At 37.4% G+C, this 23,296-nt stretch overlaps 1 protein-coding gene across 1 annotated transcript in view; it reads left to right on the plus strand.

The window, feature by feature from the left end:
• Positions 1 to 20,955, plus strand: part of OTOG (otogelin) — a 92,676-nt gene extending 71,721 nt beyond the window's left edge. Inside the window, exons 39-55 of the mRNA XM_038139624.1 lie at positions 303 to 486; positions 3,040 to 3,260; positions 4,116 to 4,254; positions 5,130 to 5,324; positions 6,180 to 6,392; positions 7,129 to 7,233; positions 7,593 to 7,703; positions 8,920 to 9,021; positions 9,495 to 9,593; positions 9,939 to 9,979; positions 10,520 to 10,595; positions 11,087 to 11,265; positions 12,069 to 12,173; positions 12,597 to 12,716; positions 13,535 to 13,580; positions 18,073 to 18,152; positions 19,429 to 20,955. Coding sequence (XP_037995552.1) covers positions 303 to 486; positions 3,040 to 3,260; positions 4,116 to 4,254; positions 5,130 to 5,324; positions 6,180 to 6,392; positions 7,129 to 7,233; positions 7,593 to 7,703; positions 8,920 to 9,021; positions 9,495 to 9,593; positions 9,939 to 9,979; positions 10,520 to 10,595; positions 11,087 to 11,265; positions 12,069 to 12,173; positions 12,597 to 12,716; positions 13,535 to 13,580; positions 18,073 to 18,152; positions 19,429 to 19,629 — 2,217 coding nt within the window. The 3' untranslated portion in view covers positions 19,630 to 20,955. The remainder of the gene's footprint in view (positions 1 to 302; positions 487 to 3,039; positions 3,261 to 4,115; positions 4,255 to 5,129; positions 5,325 to 6,179; positions 6,393 to 7,128; positions 7,234 to 7,592; positions 7,704 to 8,919; positions 9,022 to 9,494; positions 9,594 to 9,938; positions 9,980 to 10,519; positions 10,596 to 11,086; positions 11,266 to 12,068; positions 12,174 to 12,596; positions 12,717 to 13,534; positions 13,581 to 18,072; positions 18,153 to 19,428) is intronic.
• Positions 20,956 to 23,296: the final 2,341 nt, after the last annotated feature.

The following is a 23,296-nucleotide window of genomic DNA, read 5'->3' on the forward strand; positions in this document are numbered from 1 at the left end:
CATGTGGATACCGAGGAGTAGAGTAGAACACCATAGGTTATATGAGTCATTGTTCCAATTTTGTAATTAAGTAAATTTCTCCTGGTAAATTCAAAGAGCCAAACTGTAATCCAAGGGCAGTTAACAAGGTAAGACTCAGAGCAAGGCATATAAATTGTTAGTACCTTTGGTACCTCTATTACATTTATGGAGGAAAGCCTGACTGCTTCTAAAATTACTTAGGACTTAGATTCCTAAGCTGTCAAAAATCTGGCCTCAGTTCTTCTTCCAAACCATTAATCTCTCTTGTGTGTGTCGTTTAGATAACAGTAAATTCAAGATCTGCTTGGCCTACTGTTAGAAAATATGGATACAAAGTTGAAGATTCAGGCTTCAAGTATGCAGTTGAGACCCCAACAAAAATCAGAATTCAGTGGTTTCACAACACAGGTGTGATGATTATTGAGTTGAATAGTACCAGAGAACCAAGAGCTTTGGGACTATGTGGTAAGTATGGAGTAGTGCAAGAAATAAAGGCTTTCAGATGCTTTTCTAGGGAGACACATTTCCCTAATTATATAAATTCTTTATTGCAGGGTCTGTCCCAAAAGTGTGTTGCAGATCACTGCAAATTTTAAGATACTATTAGAATTAATCTATTACTAATTTTGTTGACATTATATTTGTATTTATGCCTCTCATCACTCTTTGCCCACAGTGTTGCTTCTGTCTTTAAGCTGTTTGAACCACAGGCATGATTGCACTTACCAAACCCAAATAAGTAAGACAGATCTAAGTCCATTATTTCAAATATGGTCATTTACAGATTTAGGGTTTGATAGCCGTCTGATAGGAAGTGGTATATGCTATTTTCAGTTTCTAAAGGTCAGAATTCCTAGGAAATGTAAACTTCAGAGAACTAATATTAGTTTAACTGTTGGAGAAAATACTTTAGAGGGAATTTCTTAATACTGTTGCACTGTGTTAGATCTGTTACATGCACTGCACTGTTAGGTCTGCACTGTTAGGTCTGTGTTCCCCTGCTTTATTTTTTTCTAAAAAGTACAACCTTGAATAAGCTGGTGGTGTTACAGCTTTTGCAAGTATGTCTTTGCTGACATAAATCCCCACTTTGGTAGCTGCATCTGTAAATTTATCTGTAAATTTACACTGTAAATTGAAGCTGGAAATCAGGATTAAGGAGATCATATAATTACAGTGGATATCTTTCCAGTTTCAGAAAGGTCAAATGCCTGTAGCTCAGTATCAAATACCAGGAATAGCTCAGTCCAGTTTCCAGTCCTGCTGACAGAAATGTGCTTCTCACAAAGAGAGTTTGAATTTACACCATTTTGAAATTTGATTGTTATCTCTTATTTGCCCTGACTTCTGTTTCCAGTGTTGTTCTCACTCTGTTTGGCTAATTGGTATTGTGATTAGACAAAACAGAAAAAAAAGACAATAAAGACAGTGGATATTTATAATAAGCCTGATTCAAGTTATCCAGAGAATCTCTTTTGCCTTTACCTGTTTGTTTACTGTGGTAGGGAGGATTGGGAACATTACATTCCTGGTTTTCAAGGCCTTTTGACTAGATGACAATACATTTCTGTGGATGGTGTTGCAAGTACAACTTCTTCAGGGAATGTGGGTATTCACCTCTGACTGGAAGGTTCTCTGCATAAGCCTGCCTGCACAGTGCTGCCTGGTGCCACTCACAGAGCCTGTCTCAAATGTGCTCGTGGTACTGCATCTTTTCAGGGTGAATTAGTCCAGCCTAAACTCCTTGCTGTGCTTTCTGTGTTAGTGCAAATGCTAGCAGGATACTTTCTCAGCAGCATACTCTCATCTTTTAGCTGAACTGCAGTATTGGTAGGTCTTGATTTCTCAGCTTCATGGAAATGCTAAAACTGAGAAGACCATTACAGGTTTGTAGCACAAGCATCCTTTGGGAGGATCCAGAAACAACAGTGTCTTTTACAGTGCAAGGATTGGGCAAATGTGGCAGCTATTGAAGAGCTGGGGTGGGAGATGAGGGATGTGGGAGTGGAACATGGACATTTCTAACTGGTGAAAAAGATTTAAAGCATGTCAGTTCTAGTTGCAACTGGATCCTGCCAAGAAAAATGTGAGGTTTTAGTTTTGCTGTTTTAAATCTCCTTGTCAATGTGTAAGAAGTGAGAAAAGATGTCCCTGACATGACAGCAATCCTTTGAAGTCTTCCAGAACCATCATGTACTTCCTGTCTGTGTTGCAAATACAGACTCGAAAGGTTCAATCAGACACAGTTTGGAAAGCTATTTTACTCTCTGAAAGACTGTTGCTGTATCACTGATTGTCATCAGGAATTGCTAAAAATGGTAGAACAGACCTTGTGGAGACAACAGAAGAAAACACTCGAGAAGCCTGATACAAAAGTCTCAGAAACTGATTAGGAAGACAGAATGGGGGACTGATCCATCATTCTGCTTTTTTCTATCAGCTAGTTTTTAAAGGATATTCTGAGGAGACTACTGCAATGCTTGAATGTTCTTTGCTGACCACTGTCACCATCCATGTTAAGTTGCTCCTTTTGCTCCAAAGTGTTTCAAAGTTTCTTACTATTTTAGTTAAAACAGAAAGAAAAATGTGATGCTGCCTTCTGGTATCCTATAAGCATCCTGACATTTTATGGTTGTTCCCTTTTCTGACAACATTTACAGTTTTAACTTGTTGCTATACACGGAGGTGCTTTGCACTCTTTTTTAAAGTGCATTTTTGTTTAGTGTTTGTGCAGCTTAGGAGCAAACTTCTAGTTTCTTAGCTGGGCTCTCTGAGCAGCTCTTTGATATGCAGTACATTTCTATTCAGACATGCATCTTTACTTTTGCTTTCCTTCTTTTTTTTCTGAATTTTGCCTATTTTGATCCTAACAAACACTTTTTACATCTGTTGTAGGTTGTGATGCTGTCATGTTGTATAAGATTTTGAAAAGATGTTTACTTTCTTGAATATACCACTTCACGTATTTCACATGTATTAACCTCCTTTTTTTTTTTTTTCCCTTCTGGTAATTCATAGGGTTTTGTGATAGAAGCTTGGAAAATGACTTGATGCTTCCCAACAGGACAGTTTTAAGCCAAAGCAGTTCACCCTCGACTTTTATAGACAGCTGGCAAGTGCCAGACACGTTAAAGTATGTTGGAGAAGACAGGCATCAGGAAACTAATTGCTCAGTCATGGACTGCTCAGAGTGCTTAAGAATGGTGTTGAACCAGACCTTCAGCAGCTGTCACCCTTATGTATGTTAACTATTTCAAAGCTTACGTTTTGAGAGAGCTGCAGTTCAGATATAATTTTGTATGCTTGGTAATTTCACTAATGTGAGGCTGCATGTAACCGTGTCTGTTGAATGAGATGTATATTTTTGTGTGTGCTTACAGTTGCAAGGTAAAAGTAAATTAAGACTATGGCAGCTTGGTAGAAGAGTTGCAATAAACAGATCTCAGAATTTCACCTCTCTTAGTTTTGACATGCCACATAATTCATAAACCAGTCACAGATAATTCAACTGTATCAATAAGATGTAGAAAAACATAAAATAGTTTTAGGATTGAATTAATCCTTTAGCCTTCAGTAATTTAACAAGTACAAAATTGCAATAGGTAATCTGAGAACCTGCATTCTCAAAGGCTCTAGAGACAGAGTTCCAGCTTGGAGATGTGAGAGGGCAGAACAGACCCTTGAAAGCAAGCCTAAAGCAAATAACAAACTCCTGGTGTGCAGATAAATTATTTGTGGTCATGTGAGTACATTTACCATTTGACCTTTTGTACATGGCTGATTTTGATGAAGAGGAGACCAAAAGTAGGTAAAAATGTAGAGGTAAGAAGGAACAAAGCAATTGTGCCTTCTACCAGAAAAACTGTATTGCCTCTTACCTTGGCACTTATAAGAGATGAAACTAAGGAGTGTAACCATGGCAATGTTAAGGAAGTCTTACTTTAAAATACTGTTAGATTATCCTTGTACACTAATGAAGGTTTACCATGAACCAAGAACCTTGCCATCTTTGTAGTGGATATTTTTAAAGGTCAGGCTTTCCTACCTAGCCCAGCCTCTATGAAGGTGCCATCTCTGTTTTTTTCCTTTGTTAGATTCCACCTGAGCAATTCTGTGATATATGGGCTCAAGACACTGAGTACATTCAAAATCCATGCGTTTCACTAGCTGCCTATGTGGCAATGTGCAACAAATTCAATATTTGCATAGAGTGGAGGAGCTCTGATTACTGCCGTAAGTATTCTGCATGTATGCCCACCTCTGTTTTTAGACAAAATGTGCCCAATTTAAGAGTTATTATAAGTTGAAGATACTAATGCTTCTTGAGTCTTCATGTACTTTGATGCTGCTGCAGAAAGCTGTGCCTTTGGAGATGGGATTAGGGAAATGAAACACCTTTGAGATTAGATGGAGCATGAGGAGTAAAACCTGAGATCTTAGTGCATCCTGGCAGCAGTATTCTTCCACAGCAGCACTAAAATGTAAGGCCAAAGGGATCTGTAGCTGGATCACAGCATCTCCTTATGCTCACCTGATCACCTGGAAAAGCCCCCTTCAGTGATAGCATAAGAAGGTCTGTGGTTCTGAGCCAATTTTTAAAAAAATTCTTCAGTTTGTATGGATTTTATGAGTAATAACTGTTAAAAAGAGCTCTTACAAAATATAGCTGTAAATATGTATTCTATCCATCGTGGAGGGACACATCACACTTATTTTTATACCACAGTGATGCCTTTTCTTTGGCCACTGCAAGTTATTCAGATTACTCATTTAGAGCACTCTGTGATGGATCTCTGTAGTGTTGGAAAATGTGTTTGAAGTTTGAATTATTTTGTGTCAACACTGTTGCACGGTTTGTAACTCTGCTGCCAAAATGCAAACTGAAGCTTGATGAAAATGTTATTACAAGAAGAAAAGTGGAAGTGCTTGCAGATTGCTTATGTTTTCATTTGTTATGTAGGTAAGTGGTTTTTGGTTGGTGCTTCAGGCTGGTAGATACTCAATTGGCAAGCACAGGAAATTGACAAGGGGACCATAATGTGTTCTCTTGGTGTTGCCTCGTGGGCTTACAACTCGAACAATATCTGATTTATTTATTTCCTTCCTAGCCTTTGCCTGCTCTGAAAACTTCTCCTACCAGCCTTGCATAGCTGCCTGTGAGGTTCCAGAGAGCTGTCAGAATAAAGAGGTGGCTCCTCTGGACTCAGACTCCTGCTCAGTGCTGACAGAAGGCTGCGTCTGTGCTGGAGGGACCCTCCTTCACCGGACTCATACTGCTGTCTGTATTCCTGAAGAAAAATGTGGTATATTTGGATGTGATTTTCTTCTTTATTATCTGCAAGTTGGTGGTCAGACACTTCATTATTCATAAGTTGAGTTCTGGTTTGGTGTTGTGTGAGTTCTGAATATGTCATTCATTTGAGGATTCTAGATATCCAGTGAACATTACTGTGCAGGTGAGCAAGCAGGCACACCTTGTGATGTACAATTTTGCTCACTTTCAGCTGAAGGATGTTCTTCAAAGTCTTTGCTTAAGTTTATGTATTCAATTATTGTAAGTGTGTTAGTCTCGGCCTCCTTTCCACCCAAGCCTTTTGCAAGAGTCCACCCTTTTGATACCCATTCAAATGACATTCAGCCGCAGTTAATTACACATTTGAATAATAAGTGTGTGCCCTGCCAGCATCCATGTTTATTTTCATTGCAATTCTGCCTCACCACACCAAATAATGGACCAATTCTTCTCCCTACCAACATGAACCTTAAAGAATCAGTTTATAATAAATCAGATTGCTAAAGCACTGCAAATTAATAATAGTGTTGACATTTGTGAAATACAAAAGTAACTTCTTTTCAGACCAATGCTTTAAAAATGAAGGATTGGATTGGGATTTTAAGTGACTGGCCTTGCAGTGGAGACACAAAACGAATGGGAGGTCTGGACCTTCTGGAAGGTGTTGAGTGTCTTGCTTTCCTATATAAACTCAGTCACAGACTGTGTCCTCATTCATTTTTTTTTTTGTGGGGTGGTGGACATAATCAAGCCTTTAAAACTCTGGGATTTTATGCTTCATAGATCCACATCCACCATGGAAAAAATGGTGATCAAAATTGGAATTTAAAAGGAATTACCTCTGTTTTCTGTTGTCCTGATCTAGCTTGTACAGACAGCTCCGGAGCACCTCATGCCCTGGGTGAGATCTGGAGAACTTCTTTGAGTGGATGCTGTATGCAAAAATGTGTTGACAGTGAGACCATAATCCCAGTGGAGCACAACTGTTCAGAGATCCACAATTTGGAGTGTCAGCGATTTGCAGAAGTGGCCTTGCTTGTTCCTGATGATCAGACATGCTGTCCTCAGAAGATCTGTAGTAAGTATTCCTTCATGGTTGTGAATACTGCCCCCTGGAATAGGCAGATGTCCTTTCTCTGAGATTTGCTTTCCTGTTACGCATGCTACTTTCAAAGAAAATGAAAATATCTTTAGTTTGAATTTACAGATGATGTAGAAAACTATAGAAGCTGTTTGGCTCAATATCCAGTAGGTTTTGGGATAGAGGTAGAGGACAGGAGGAGGACTGAAATAGCGCTGTGTTTATTTGAATATGAATTGTACTTCCATCAAATTTAGAGATTACTGTATTATTTTTACTATCCAAATACAAACAAATGATCTGAATGATTCTGAGGAAAAAGAAATCAGATGTTTATTTACCTAATTTATAAAGTGAGCAGTAAAAAATGACAGAAAAGCTTTTTTTCCACTTAATTCTTGTTTAGCTTAGAAAGTTTCAAAAAGAAACTGCAAGCAATTTTCATGTTTTGACCACTTGGTATGGTGTTGCAGTGAGTTTTCCAGAGGAGGTTTGGTTTTTTAATTCTCACAAGGATTCAGCTCTAGTTTAACGTTGCCTCCATGGAGAGTGTTGAAAAGGATGAACACTTCTGAATTCTTCCTCATGGGAGTTTTTTGATGCTTCACTGTGTTTTTCATATGCTTATTATTTCGAGTTTTGGGGTATCTAACTGCAAATACTGCTTGCCACTGCTCTGTTTATAAATAGTTTAGAAGGTGCTTGTTCTCTTTTTTTCCCCTTTATGTGACAGTTTGTAATCAGAGTCTCTGTGAACTCCTAATCCCTGAGTGTAGCAGCTTGGAGAAGTTGGTCACCTACTACAGTGAAGAATCCTGTTGTCCCAGCTACGTTTGTGGTAGGTTTCATTTGAAAGGTAAAGAAGTGCACTCTGTAAAAGACATTCAGTAAACTAACTAGATCTACTCGGAAGGATAAGGGTAGTGTAGATACCATTGTTGGTATGGCCATTTACAAGATTCACTTTTGTCTATAGCTTGGGGTTGGTCTGTGCCTCAGTTTGAGCAGATGCAGTCTTGTGGTAAATGATCAGGCAAGATCTTGGGATACAAGGTGAAAGCTTTCCTAAAGCAGCTTGTAGTACCTCTGTACTCCACACTGCCTTTCCTGGGAAAGGCATTTCACAGGAGGAAAGGCATTACACAGGAGGAATGCTGGGCTTCATATGAAAGCATATATCTCTTGCCCTTTTTTCAGAATGTGATCCAGAAAAATGTGAGCCATTGGAGCAGATGCCAAGCTGTCAAGATGATCAAACACTAATTGCTGCTCGGGTGGAGAATACCTGCTGCATTTCCTATATATGTGGTACAGTAGCCTGACTGACTGAGATTATGAGTGTGGTTTTGCATATGCAAATATGTCTATTATTATCCTGCCAATTAAGACTCCTTGTATTTTAGGTCTCCCAACATAATAAGGCTTGAAAGCAGTTAAAAAATTTGCATTAATTTTCTAAAATATGCCAACAATGTAAAATTAATTAAATTATTTTCTAAAAGTGGCAACAACTATCAAGAGTCACAGAAAGCTTTGTGCAACTGAGTAGTATTCCTTGGTCAAGTAAAGGAGTTGTAGTGGATGAAGGAATTCAGGGCTTTTGAGATTGTCCATATGCAGTGTGAACTTGATACACAAATATTTTATCTGAAAGAAGCCTGAAGTTGTATTCCCTGTATCCTGCTTTCTCAGCTATGGCCCATCTTAATTGAAGACAAATATCCCATATTAGAGTATTGTGCATATTTATTATAATTCATTAATTATTTATTATTATTTGTTTGTTCTTTTAAGTCTTTAATGACCTAATTCAATAATAACATTGTACTTTTGCTATTAGTATGTGAACTCCAGTCTTACCATGCAGTTATTTTCCTCTTGATAATAATCTGATAATAAGGTGCTGTTGAGTTTATTTTTGAACAGATATCTGGGAAGGAAGAGCCCTCCACATGCAAAAATTTGAGTGTTGATTGGAAATGTGAAATGCAGTTCTGTTATTTACAGTAATCAGATTGCTTTGATCATATGTTAGCAATGGTCAGCATTTGGCTCCTCTCACTGTCTGCAGAGTCCCCTTTTGACTCCTTTTTTTATTAAATTTTTTTAAAAATGAGTCTTTTCACTGTGTATATTGAAAAGTTCCTGTTGTGGTTCTCATATGTGTTTGAGTGGGAGGATAACACTGGGGTCATGGGGGATGCATTTTATTCAGGATCAAAGATTCCTGGAAAAAAAAAACAACAGCAGGAGAGAAGACCTAGCAAAATTTTTCATAACAGGGGAAGGAGGGAAAATTGTGTTTGCTCACAAAAAATGTATTAATTCTTTATAGCAGGAAACAAAGGAGAGAAGGGCAGTCTGCACTGAAAATTAGCCTTTTGTATAGGGTCTATAAGCAGTGAATGCAGAGCTCCTCTGCTCCCTTTTATATGAGTTTGGGATAATACAATTTGCTTACAGCAAATTTTCTAGGCAGTAGTAAAATTCTTCCAATGTTTTAGATTTAAATTGTTTTTTCCAGCATGTGGGGCTTGCTCAGATCAAATTCCCAAATGTCAAGAAGGAGAAGTTCTCATTGTGGATGGCAACACTACTGGCAGGTGTTGCCCTTCATACCAGTGCAGTAAGTTTGACTGATTTTAATATTTTAAATAACAGAGAACATGGGAAATTTTGTAGTGTGGATGTTCAGTGTCCAAGTGGTGGATTAGAGATACAGCTCCACTTGCTGTATAAGCAAGATATCATCTGTAGTCCTGAACAAATAATCTTTACTTTTAAAACTTTGTGTGTGTAAAGCATTTTCTGATATCTGTATCATGAAAGATCCAGATTTTAATAATTTTAAATTTCCAGAATTTGAGACCTGGACCTACAACTGAGTAGTTTCTGACTTCAAATTCTGGAAATTTAAAATTATTTAAATACTTGTCTAGAGTATTTTGCACTCCATACTGTTATCAATCTACATCTAACAGTCAAAGATGTTATCCAAATGTATTTATTCTAAGTCATTTACTATATCTTGATTAATATTTCCGCTAGTCTAAAAATGGAAATATTGTGTTTATTGTTCTTTCTTTCCTTTGATTTCAGTCTGTGAAATACATCGTTGTCCTGAGTTCAGATGCATGCTGGGCATGTCTCTGGTGGAGGTGTGGAGCCCAGAGAAGTGCTGCCCTTTCAGGACATGTGGTAAAATCACTGATTTTCACTAAAGCTGCCTTAGACAGTGAGAGGTGACAGCAGCTTTGGCCCCTTGGTTTCAGCCAACTACACCATTGGGACCTACTCATGAGCAAATGATACAGAAAAGTCACTTCATGCTGCAGAACTTCCTAATCTGCCTGTTTTGCTTTTCTTGCATCCTGTAGAATTTGCCTGTCCAAAGTGGGTTCTTTACCATCTTGAAAGTGTTGTAAGAGCTACTCTATTGGGTTTGCTGACTTTTATATCTGGAATTTTTATTCTCTATTGCTCTGCTGTAAGCAAATGGCATATAAATTGCTAACCTGCTGTTTCTGATGTATTTTGTTTCAGAATGTGCGTGTGAAACAATCCCCAAACCTCAGTGCAAACTGGTATGAAATTTATCTTGTCACTATTCTTTTAATAATTTCTTAATGAATCTATTTATCAGTATCTGAATAATAGTTTTATCGGTGAAATATGAAATGGCATCATTTCAAGAGCATCACCTCTTTTTAAAAAAATTACTTTAGAGTAAGATATACACAGTTTCAAGAAGCCACCTAAGTCTAAAGACCTTGCAGAATAAAATGACTCTACAGCCCTGATATTTCCAGGGCTTTTTATTACCATATTATTCCCCAATATATTGGTAAAGTAGGACTGCTTCCATGCACACAGGATAAGTCAGGATAAAATACTGAGTTTGAAGTGTTGAACTAAATGCTTTCAAGCATCACAGTTAATATTATTTGTTATGCTGAATATGTTAACATACATCATGCACTCAGGCTGCTGACTAAGCAGAACCTTCAAGAGATACTGCTCCCCAAATTCTGCGGGAAAGTTGTTGAAAAGAAAAAGATCATGTAAATAAGAACACCCCCTCTCGTTTCATGTATAATTTTTTTGTTCTGTTTTTATACCCATAGGGGCAGAAACTTCAGATAGATGAACTGTTTCAGAACAGTACAGAAAATGTCTGTAACTGTGTGAAGTACAAATGTGGTAAGTCAGAAAATAATTGAATTCAAAGAAGTAGCCTTTCAAGTGCTAAGGGAAATTAGGAATAAAAAAGCAGGCATTACCTTTGAAAATGGCACTGAATAGGACAGGATTAATTTACTTAATTCACTAATAGTGCTAATTCTCCTCTGTGTCCTCTATAATTTGTGGGGAGAAATGGACATTTCTCAGGTACATTTCTTATCCTGAAGTATTCTTACAAAATAAAACAGCTGGAGAAGCCTGCACTGTCACTTGGGTGCAGCTAATAGAATATTATATATTTAGTTTTCATGCATAGCTGTATTTGAAAAGATTTGGTGACTGCAGTGAAACATTAAATTACTATTCATGACTTGTTTGAAAATGTGACCCCTAATTCTAAAACAGGTTGAGTAGCTTTTTTTATTCCTGTTTCACCATTTGGAACATTTTTAGTGGAGTTTTGATGCTAAGCTGATTGTCCTGAGAATGCTGTTTGTGTTTTCTTGCAGTGAGAGACAAAGTTTGCCTGAGTAGTGAGAGTGGTGTGTTGCTTCCTGGGCAGAGGATTGTGGAACACAGTGCAGATGGCACTTGCCATATTTCCTATTGTACAAATGTGATTGATCCCTCCACTAAATACTACAAAATAAACACCTCTTCCATAGACTGTGCTGTCAAGTGCAAAGCTGTAAGGAATTCAGAAATTTAAACCTGTGTATTGTGTCTGGTGGCCTGAATTACTTTGTGATGGGTTTTGTTGAGCAGATGAGACTCATAGAGCCAGTTGGAAAGAGTAATTAGGATATATCCCACCAATGATGTGCTACAACAAATCTGATGGAAGTTTGAAAAGTCTCCCTCCTTCCACTGTTTTCTCTGCTGCATAAATCTTACACAAATTAAAGTACATAGTGAATGCATCCTTGGATTAATGGTGTGCTGCCTCCTTACATCCCTGCAGAGCTTCAGCTGTATCATGTGCAAACTGATGCAAATTCCTGGCAGACATTAGCTGAATAAGATTCGGAAAGAATAATTATGAATAGAAGAAGAATTCTAAATTTCTAAATGCAGTGAAAACAGCTTTATAAAATAAGCAAATGTTACATTGTCTTTTTACAAGATATAATACATTACCATGGGAATATTATACAGATTTTTTTTCCTGATTTTATAATTATCTAATGGCTAATGTGCAAAAAAGTTAAGATTTCAGTGGTTCTTGAAGTAAGCTGTCACATTTGAAAATAGGAGAAAGACCAGTTAATTTTCTTTGATTTGGAACTCCTCCCCTTTTACTTCAATTAAGATTAAATGTATTTTATAAATGCCTTATGGGTGTGCAGTACTAATGTAAACTATGTGGTTTTGAAAGTTATTTTAAAAGTATCCCTAAAATCAAATACCTGAAAAAAATCTGCCTGTTACAGTAGTAAAACATTGAGCTGCAAGATGATTTCATACAAGGAGTAATCTATTTGGTTTTGGCAGAACCAAGTCTATCAGCCTCCAAAAGATTTGACAACTTGCTGTGGTAGCTGTAAGAACTTGTCTTGTCTCCACACTTTCAGCAATGGCACGGTTACCAGCTTTAAGGTCAGTTTGCATATTTTATTCCCTCAAAATGTTTAGAAGTAAGCAAACAATCATGAAATATTGTACATATCTTGCCATAAAAAATGTGCAGAAAAGAGCTTTATTTGGCCAAATACTAGGAATGATCTTGCATGTAAACAATATTAATTTCTTGGAAAGTCAACCATACAACTGTCAACAAAAATTAAAGAATTCTGATATATATGAGACAATTACCATCAACTTGACTATTTTAGAATCTGCTTAACATTATGTATTTTTATTGGACTTTCAAATGCAGTACTTAAACAGAATATGCATCTAAATTATATTTTGCTGTATTACTGTTGATTCAGGCGAGATCTCATTTCAATGAAATTGTTTAATTAATACCTGCAATACTGTTTTTGCTGAGTAAAATTTCTGTTTTAAAATTTTTGACAGCCTGGTGCTGTTTGGATTTCAAACTGCGTCAGATACGAATGCACCAACACAGCAATAGGACCAGTTCTGGTGTCCTCTGCAGTTGGATGCCCACCCTTTAATGAAACTGAATGTGTCAAGGTCAGTGTACAAGACACTGTTTGCATTCTAGCTGTGATTTATGTTTGTATGAAAAGATTTAACCTTCCTCAAGAAGGGAGAAAATATTAATTTTTGTAGTGCCTGTATTTTTCCCCAGATATTTAAAGGTAAAAGGTAAAAAAACACACCAGACTACTGTGCCACCAGGTTGCTGAGTTACACAGCTGGACACACCTCTTATAAGTCTTAGAGTTTTTTTTTTAATTGGGGTTTGTAATATCAAACTGGTCTTCATATAACTGTCTGAACTTGGATGCTTTTCTGGGCTCGACCTCCCCTTTCAAACATTTTCAGTGTTCAGCAATGTGTTTCATAATGATCAAAAACATTGAAAAAAAGGCAAGATTGTCTGAAAATCAGGAGCATCTTTTCTACAGTGACACATAAAGTTTTATGAACTAGTTTTGGAGCAAGAACAAAAGTTCTGTTTGAATATGCAGAATGAGATTATACTAAGTGCCAGGGAAGGGAAGCAAGGAGACTTCTTTTACTGCTCTCTGTAGTTCTACATTTACATGTGGATAGAAAGATACTCTCCTTGGTGGAGGATGTTACACAAGCATGGAGAAGTCCTGCAAGAGCTGAGTGGCTGTAGTTCTTCCTCACAAATAGCAGTGGGTTGGTTCCTCAGAGCTGTCTCAGTTGTGTAGCCAAATCTTCATCCATTCACCAGTGTTGCATTTCCCTGAACAGTGATGCAGACCTTTATCTGAAAGATATTTCTAATAGTGCAGATACATGGGAATGAATGCCTGAAAAAAATCAAGTTTTTCCTCTTTATTTTCTCTCTTGGTCAGGTTGGAGGCTATGTTGTTCCATTCTTAGAAGGATGCTGCAAAACATGTAAGTGATTATTGACAATTCCTACCTCACAAGTCTCTGATCTGTTACCTTATGAATAAAGTGGATTATTTCCCTTGTGAAAGCTTGATTCACATCTCAAAGCCTGTGCTTTTCCCAGGTTTACTAAAGTAAATAACACATGTGGAGTGGAGTTTAATCAGAAGAAAACACTTTAACATGGAAACATTTACTCCACTGATAGTGATTATAGCTGGTCAGGTCACTGAAATTCCTACCTCAACTATTTTGTAGTTCTTGTGTAAAACTCCTCAAAATTTTAGGTACTGCGTTAAGTAAAATAAAAGGTACTGTATTTTAGAAGGCACCTTAAAACAGTGCTTCATCTACAGTGCTTCATTAATATCTTCATATTTTGTAGAAATGAAGATTGATCTGTGTGGTTTGTAAGTTAATTTTGTAACTAATTAATATAGTAATTAATAGACAGTTAAGAAATCTTCAGGTAGTATCTTTTAAAAGATTCTGCAATTTAAAAATTCCCCCTTTTGTGATTATTTGTGAGAGCTAATAAAGATTCTCTGGGGGGAAAAAAACAGAATAAAAATTCTCTAGAGAATAAGTTTTAAAGATATTATGTCTTAATAGAAATCAAGAAAACAGAAATAATTTTCTTTCTTAATACATTGTTACATAGCTGAAACATTTTGGTTGATCTCATGAAGGCCTTAGGCTGAAGTTTGATGCTATTAGAAGCAACCGAAAGGAGATTTTTACACTGGGCAGTATAATAATATTCAAAATTGAAAAAAAATCTGACTCAATTTGCATAAGTGGCTGGAATAGTGACCTGACAGTGTGGGAGAGAGCTGGAGAAAAGTGCAGTATTTCCTGCTGGGTGGGACATGGTACCATGTGCACGGTTACTGCAGCAGGTTATGTGCTGCCAGCTGGGAGGTACCTTTTTGTGTTACTGCCTTGTATTACATTTTGTGGAAGAAAGTTTATGGAAACTGTACAAGATTTATCTGGGATTTTTTTTTTCTCTGCTCCCCATAGAGGCGTGATAATATCCAAGTTTTTTCCCCTCTGGTAGACCTGTGTTTCAAGCACTTGTCCTACCTAGTTCTGTGGCAAATTCTCCATAGGCACTCTGAGATCAGTTTTTGATTATCAGACATTGTCCTTCAATGCTCCAGCAGCCAAATAAACCAGCTTCTGAACAAAAGACAGTTAAACATGCATTAAGCTACTTTTCAACAGGGCAGAAGATCTTGCTGCTATGCTTAGAGAAGGATTATAACCACGCTCCTTAATTGTTAAAGACAAAAGTAAATTAGCCTGGGACATGCCTCACAAGGTAAAATTAAACCCTTGAAGAACCCAGTGACTTCTGGGATGCATTTACAAGTACATTCCTAGAGTTTTGTTTTCACACCTGTTGGTGCACAGTACAGAACCTCTGTGAATCATGTAGTTCATTCTGACTCCAAGCAAACTGCCTTGAGAGCTGTCAGCCAGTCGTAATTGTAGGAGATGTTTAGTGAGAAGGATTATCAGTTGTTTTGATTTCTTCTGAGATACTTTGCCGTTAGAAACAATTGTGATTTTCAATTTCAGTTTTAATTGGTCTTGAAAACGAAGAGAGGAACCTAGAGAGGAAATAACACTATTTCTATGTTGTAGCCCCAAAGGCCACATTTGACTCAGGATACCAGATTGGCTTGGTTATACCAAGGTAGACCAGACCCTTCCTGGTTTGCACATGAGGTTAACAATGCAAGTAATGCCTGGATCTGGTACTCAGCTGCTGGTACTTCCCTGCCTGAGCAGAGAAGCAGGACCAGGTGACCTCCAGAGGTCTCTTCCAGCCTCAGCCATTCTGTGATCCTGTAATATACAGACATCCTTAAGTTCTGTTTTCCAAAATCTAGTAACTCCCAAATGCTTTCATACTACCAGAAACCGTCTGTAACACGTGCTCTGTTCAATGTGTAATATTCCCACCAGGTTCTTCAGTGTCAGTGCTCCTCCCATTCCTTGTTAGCCCAGTCACTCCTACAGCCTATGCTGGCTGTCACACAGGTACCTTTTCCTGAAATAAGTAGGACCAACCCAAACAGCATCATTGTTGATTTCCAACAATGTACTCCCTGATAGGAGCGCCAGACCTCTCGTTACCCAATTATTGCCAAAGCTGCAGTGTAGCACAACTGCTCATGGTTGTTCAGAGTGGCTCCCATTTTGGTTTGTTTCTCACTTTGCACTGTGTGGGCGGTGCATTGTTGTCAGCCAACAATGTACTGTTGGTAGTAAGCACTTGCATAGTCTTTAGCTTGCTGCATGTGTAAAATGGCTGTGTTTAAAAGGGTAAACTAATTCCATCATGTTTACAGTGCACTAGAACATAGAGACTAATTGCTTTGCTTGTTAAAGCTTGTTATGTAAGCCACATTTTTGCAGATGATGTGCCATACAGTTTTGCTTCCAGTGCCATGTACAGTAGAAGCAAGCAATTGTTTTCCCATCCATAGTTAGGACAATGTACTGAAAACAGCAAGCCTGTGCTTAGTCCATGAAAATCGGAGATTATCTTTGTTCTTTTTCATAAAGCATGTTAATTCTTTGAATTGTAACATGCTTTCTTTGGCATTTATTTTGTGAAAACAGCCCTCCAAATTTCTGTAAGAGAAACTATGTTGACTGTAATTTTGTACACCACTGAGTGATACATCCTACATTAAACTACACTTCTGACTCCAGGACCACTGCATCAAAACCTGTATTTCTCTTTCATATTGCTATCACATTAAATGACCACTTATTTTTGGGTTATGAGTCAACCCAAAAACCAAGCAAGGATTTTCAACCACACAGATGGTGCAAAAGAATCTCATTACATTATGACATATATAAAATGCTCCCATGTTTTGTAAGGTTCTTCATGTATACGTATATTTGTTGTAAAGCTCCTTAAGAAAGCATTGGATATTAAAATGCATGCATGGAAATACATTGTATATTTATTTTGTATGAGATACCACGTATTTTCACCAGACTTGGATGAAGTCATAGTCACAGCTGCACTGAATTCTCCACCCTACACACCATGTATAATGTAAAAGAAGAAAGAACCATGAAAAGAACTGTGAAAAACATGAAATAATGGTGAGTTTGGGATTTTTAAAAACAATTTTTTTTTCTTCCTTTCTCAATTTACTTTTTCCCTAAGCAAACATAATTCAGTGATGGTCAAGCAGTAGCCAGACATTTGTCTATAGGTGTTTATTTGTTTCCAAGAAGATTTATTGCTCTCCTTTCTATCATGTGTAGAAAACTCTGCTATGTCTAGAAAAAGTACCAGGCTTATATAATTTTTTAAAAAGGCATGAAAACCCCCAAACAAAAACAAAAAACCAAAACAAACAAACAAACCAAAAAACCTCCAAAGAGACAACATTTAAAATTTGTTTCTCTAAGAAGTGATATTACTAGTTCAACAGTGATTAGAGCAAGGAACTGGACATTGTGCATCAAGATGTAATTAAACTGTGTCAAAGTTCAATACTGGATTTGTCAACATCTTTGCATTTCTTGGTTCAAAGAAAATGCAGCTCTGTAAGGGGAGAGTCATTGGGGGCTGCATCATGGCTTGAAAAATCAGGTGTGAAACAGTGGAAACTCTTCTAATGGAACGGGCTGTTTGTTCTCTTACAGATCTGCAACCTGATGGGGTTTATCAGCACAGAGAGGATCATCCTCAGAAGATACTGTTCTTCCTGTTTCTTGCAACTGAACATCTTTGTTTTGCTTCCAATGTTTGGCATTCCCTTGTTAAATTAAATTGAACTTCTCATTTAATTTCATGATTTCTTGTGATCTCTTTTATTTGATCCATGTTCCTTGTCCAAAAAAAATGTGGAAATAATGTTAATAAAAATGAAAATAAAATTTTCATTTTTTTCACTGGTGTTCTTTGATTTAATAAAAACATACAGAAATGTAAAGCCCCCTGAAGCCCTGTTCTTCATCAGGTTCTGTTATGTATTCTGTTATATATTTAATTTAAATGTTGCTTATACCACTGGAATGCAAGTGCTGCTATTAAAGTTTGCTGTATTTATTTAATAGAAAATACACTTTAATTTATTAACAAATTTACCTTTTGATAATGATACCATTTGGTATCATTTACAAGTTAGAATAATTAACAAATCTTCTCACAGAGTGTTTGATCAATTTTACAAAAATTTTTGAAAACAGTAGACTTGCTCATAAAAGGCTTCTGGGTGAAGAATAAACCTTTTATAGTTGTTATTAAAGATAAAAAGAGAGATACTTTAATGAATGAAATAATCTTAAAAGTGATCCAATGTGCAGCTAATGTTTCTTAACCAAAGTTGTGCATGCGCAGTGATGTACTGGGTATTTTCTTCTTTGTGTCTCTTGAACCCACTAAATGGTCAGGAGTGTTCTTGTCTCTGAGATGTTAGATATTTGAGCTGATATTTTTAAATCTATGCCCATTTTGCAGGTAAGGAAGATGGTAAATTCTGTAAGAAGGTGACTGTTAGGATGACCATCCGCAAGAACGACTGCAGGAGTAACACACCAGTAAGTAGAAAGCCATAGTGACTTCCTTCTATAGAAGAGAAAAATTTTGAGATATTGAAAAGAAGGAAGAAAGGGAACTCAGATTCCACAAGGCCATTGTCTCCATCTCTGTCACAGAAGCAGAGGTTTCTGTGTTTCACAGAGCTGTTTTAATGCTTCCCTACATTCTCAGCAGTCATCTTCTCAATAAAAAAAAGGAGGCTGTTACTTTTTTTTTTAGTGCATTTTAGGTGCATGCTGATTTAGTATTATTTCACCCCATACTGCAATTATTCTGTGCAAATTAACTATTAAAACTGAACCTTGCCCTGATATTCTACAGCTAAAACAACTGCAGATGTGTGTAATTTTTCATCTGCCCAGGGACGGTGTTTAAATGCCAGCTTCATGAAGAAAGGAATCCTGGGTCCTGAAAGCTTTTTTTAGGCAGCAGCGTGAGCACACTGTGAAATGTAAAGGAAGAATGAGGCACTATCTGTGTGTCTATCAAAGGATTTAGTGTTGGAGGACACCAACCATGTCCTGCTGAGCAGTGGGGCTGAGAGCAGCAGCAAGGGTGCAGACAAATGTCTCGTGTGAGATGTGTAAGAGCGCCTGGAAAAGCTGTAATAAAAGAGAGTAGGGAAACAGCTGTAGCCTCTAAAATGACTCCAAGAGTACATTTAGTAGAGTAAGCTGTTGAGCAGCCAGGAAATTTATTCTCAGTGTTTCATTGAACAGAAACACAAATCCTGACTATTAAATTTGAAAAAAATTATCAGATTCTTAAGCCTATTTGTCTTACAGTCTATATTACACACTTGGTATCGTTAGTAGTAATTCCCCTTGGCTTTCCAAAGGATTGGATCTTTTATTTCTCTTTGCTGATACCCAGTATAGCAACATTGCATCAGTGTATCACTGAAATGAATACTGTAGGGAGTTGTGGAAAGAACATTTGGTGCTGTGTTCAAGCCAAGGTTGTCGTGAATACTTTAAAATTCAAAACTGAAATTGCCTCATTGTCTCTGTTAAAATAGTGCAAATCTGTTAGTGAAATTGACAGAAAAGTCATCATTATCATCAGTAATATTGACATTGAGACCTGTCTGGGCAGTGCACTTCAGAGGTTATTTCCAGACGTGGTGAGATTTCATAATGGAGTGGAGGAAATACATCCACATTTTTCACTGCTTTGCTCTATTGGATTTGGGTCCCTGATGTCCTCAGAATTCCTTGAGAACCCCCAACCCTCCTGCCTGCTCCCATTTGTGAATTACTGCCTGTGTGTTTCCAGGTGAACATCGTTTCGTGTGACGGGAAGTGCCCCTCTGCCAGCATTTACAACTACAACATCAACACCTACGCCAGGTTCTGCAAGTGCTGCAGGGAGCTGGGGCTGCAGAGGAGGACTGTGCAGCTGTACTGCACCAGCAACTCAACCTGGGTCAGCTACTCCATCCAAGAGCCCACAGATTGCTCTTGTCAATGGTCTTAAAAAAAGAGAAAGAAAGCAGCTAGCCCAGCTGTCCGCAGCATAATTTTATGGTAGTTTGTCTATTAAAAATATAATAGCCAATCCTCTGAATTTCACCGGTTTACTGCAAAAGACCACAAATACATTTGGACTCTCCTAAATTTCTGAAAAGTGGCTTTGCATCATTTGTATTGTGATTTGTCTTCATTCACAGGGATTGTTTTAAGGGCTCTTGTGATACGTGCCAACTTAAAAGGTGATTTACATTAGTGACATCTAAAGAGCAAGAGCACCATCTGTTTTGTTCTGGAAGGCTGATCCACTCTTTGTCAAGCCCTCATTCCAGTTTTACCCCATTGCCTGACTTACCTGGCAGCAGGTCACTGTTTTGAAAGCGTTGTAATTGTGCAAGTATGTTTAGTGTGTATTAAGAAAAATTCTTTGGACAACATGAGAAGAATTTTCAGTTTAAATCATATTCCTGTTGCTATGTAGAGCATGTATAAGAAATTCAGTGTAGGACTTATTTTTTTTTAGTCAGGGAAACATTATTCATACTGATAACTGTATGTAACATTCCCTGTGAATCATTTCAGTTTTTCTAGTGTATTTTATATTGTAGTGAAAAGCATTATGGCAAGCATGTGTTTATGGAACAGATCTGCTGTCTTTAGGCTATCTAGATTAGCCCTTAGTCACTTTATCTTTCTGCTAAACAATATGACATAAACTGAAAATACACAGATTTGAAAAATGTAAACCATTTTATATTCCTTTTTATAGATATAACTTAAATGGAAACTTTCATCTTATGAAATGAACCACACTTAAATTGTCTCTTTAGGAGAATGAACATTGTTTAACACTAATTTTAAGGATGTGAAAGTTCATTAGGAAAAAGAAAATAAGGATTATATGTATCTGCCTCAAAGAAAAACAAAATTAAAAATCTTTGTCGCCTGTATAGTAGTTGCAACTTACGGCAAGTGCTTGAAATTCAAAATGTACAATTGTAAGGTTTGAAATTTCAAAAGCAATTTTTTATGAACTTGAAAAATTAAATTTTTTGTAATGAACTGATTTTTTTCTTCCCTAAGCTGCTGTAACTATTCTGTTATTCTTTGACAAATGCCACTGAGATCAAGCAAATATTCAGTAGCTTTTGTTTTGTAGATTAAAATCGTAGATAGCATGCAGTAATATACTTGAGATCTATGAGAGTAAATAGATCTCAGCACCCCTCTTTGGAAGCTGCTTGTCTGCAGTAAATCCAAAGAAAAATGCATTGTTGAAATCAATCATGTGAACATTTTTGATATTAATTTTGTATACTGTAAATTTCATTCTTATGATATCTAATAAACAACAGGAAGTCTTATTTTGTTACAATTAATTTTGCTATCATTGCTAGAGCAGCTTACTGCCATGTGATGAAACACACTATACTTGCTAATATTTTTCTTCAGTGGTGCACATGGGTACTTTTAGGGTTTACTGTAGTTCACGAGTTGTGAACAAATAGTGTTCACAAGTAGTACATCAAGGATAAAGACTTGCTCATGGATTTTTAAAAATCTACATATTTTTCTGCTTTCATCACAGTTCACTTTCAGCCTTAGAAATGCAAAATTCATCTATGTCATTTTGTTCAAAACAAAAGTTGGAGAACACTTGTTCATCAAACCGTAACAACAAAACTCTGACACTGTCAGACTGTTTGTCCTGGAAAAACAGGGGAAAAAGAACATGAATTTCTGCACATTCCCTTTCCATATTTTTTCTAAATTAACCTTCAGTTTCACTGCAATGTGTGGACTGTGTTTTGAGTAATAGTTGTGTAGTGATGATCATCCTTCAGTACCTTGGGCCAAATGTATCTTTAAGCTCTACCTGTTGTTTGTGCAGTCCCTGATCACTTTGCTGATGATGTTCCTTTTTCAAAGCTGTTATCTAAATGACAAGAAGGAACAGAATCTGGGAGAAGTCCCTACTTTGGAAATCCAGGGGGGAAAATGCTGTTCATAAGGCATTAAGCAGAATTAAATCCTTGACACTACATGCTTAAAATTTATGCTTCGGCATTTTCAAAGGAGAAGTTCAACCTTCCTTAGTTTACCAGCTGGCAGATGCCATCCTAGAGGGCTGGAATTAATAAGAGACGTTTCTTTTGCTCTCAGCTGAGATGATAGTTGTGTGAAGTTCCAAACACCGCCATGAGGGACAGAACTAGAGCAGGAATTAGGCCAACTAACATTTTTCCTTCTGCTGCAGTGTGGTCCCTCCTCTTGCCATTTGAGCAGAGAGCTGATTGTTTCTATCAGCTCAAGGCAGTAACTCTGAGAATCATTTGAGGTCCAAACTTTCAGCTCTTGGTTGAAGAGAAAAGTTAGTGCAGCAGAGAGCAGAAAGCTGACAGTAGTGTGTCTGGTGGCCATAACCAAACACTGCTGCTGCTGCTACTTCAGCAGTAAAATAATAAACATTGTGCTAAGTCCCTACTGCTTTTGTAGACTTTAGGTTTATGCTAGGAGAAACAAGGGGAAAGATTCAAACTGCCCCTGATGTGGCAGGGGAAGCTACTTTAATCCTGCCTCTGTGTAAAATTCCTTCACACGTCCTCAGCCTATCTGTGTTTGTTCAAAGGGCATCCAGGCCCTTACCTTGTATTTACCTTACACTGCAATTGCACAAAGCAGCTCAGCTGGAAAAAGATGTGCCCTGTTTGTACTTCCACATCTTTGGAAGCCAAAGGAACCTCCATGGGGGTTTCATCTGGCCCTTCCATACTGGAGGTACTTGGGCTGTAACTATGACTGAGTCCTAAACCAATTTTATTTTATTTTTATTAAATCCTTTGCTTAAATCTGAGGCTTCTTAACATTTCTTTGAAAGTCTCAGAACTTTATTCCACCCCAATAATCCTCGTCTCCTCACATGTGTTTGCATGTGTGGAGTTTCTTTGCAAGACTGATTTCTAATGTTGGGAGGGAAACATCACAGCCTTGTGTTTCATTAAATCTAGGAATTAAAACCTTCCTAATGCCAGGGGGTTTCCATCTTTGAATAAAATGTTTCGTATTTGAGTATGGAAACATTGATTGGTTGTTACAGTGCTGATTGTCCATTTTCATCTCATTTAAAAACCAATTTTTTTGCATTACCTTGAGCAAGCTTTCCCAGCCTTGATTCACAGTAAAAGATGAGATTTGGCAGCTGGACTCTTGAATATTATGGATGTTGGCCCTTGAGAAAGACCTTTAAGAAAAAATATAATGATATCAATTGTGTTTTCTAAATGCTCACTCTCTGGGTTATTAGTACATGATCTGGACTCAGGATAATGGCCTCTTGAGTAATGCTTCCTCTAATTAGTGGTAGGGCTGCCTGGTGGTTTGGTAAATTAATCTGAGATATTGGCATCTGCTGGGCTGCAGTATAATATGAACTATTAGTCACAAGTTAAATAACTTACACCCCCTCAGACAGCTCTCAAGTGTGCAGCCCATGAAGTCAGATCAAAATAATTAAAAAAATTTTGCCCTCACTCTTATCTCTGCCCACACCACCAGCTCTCTCCCCTGTACAAGTGGCCAGCTATGAATAATTAAAACGAGGTAACAGCTGCTATGCAGACGGTGATTTTTTTGAAAAATCCCCTCTTAGTGTGATGAAGACATCTAAGCTCTTT

The sequence above is a fragment of the Motacilla alba genome, chromosome 5 (genome assembly GCF_015832195.1).
Source record: "Motacilla alba alba isolate MOTALB_02 chromosome 5, Motacilla_alba_V1.0_pri, whole genome shotgun sequence".
Classification (NCBI taxonomy): domain Eukaryota; kingdom Metazoa; phylum Chordata; class Aves; order Passeriformes; family Motacillidae; genus Motacilla; species Motacilla alba.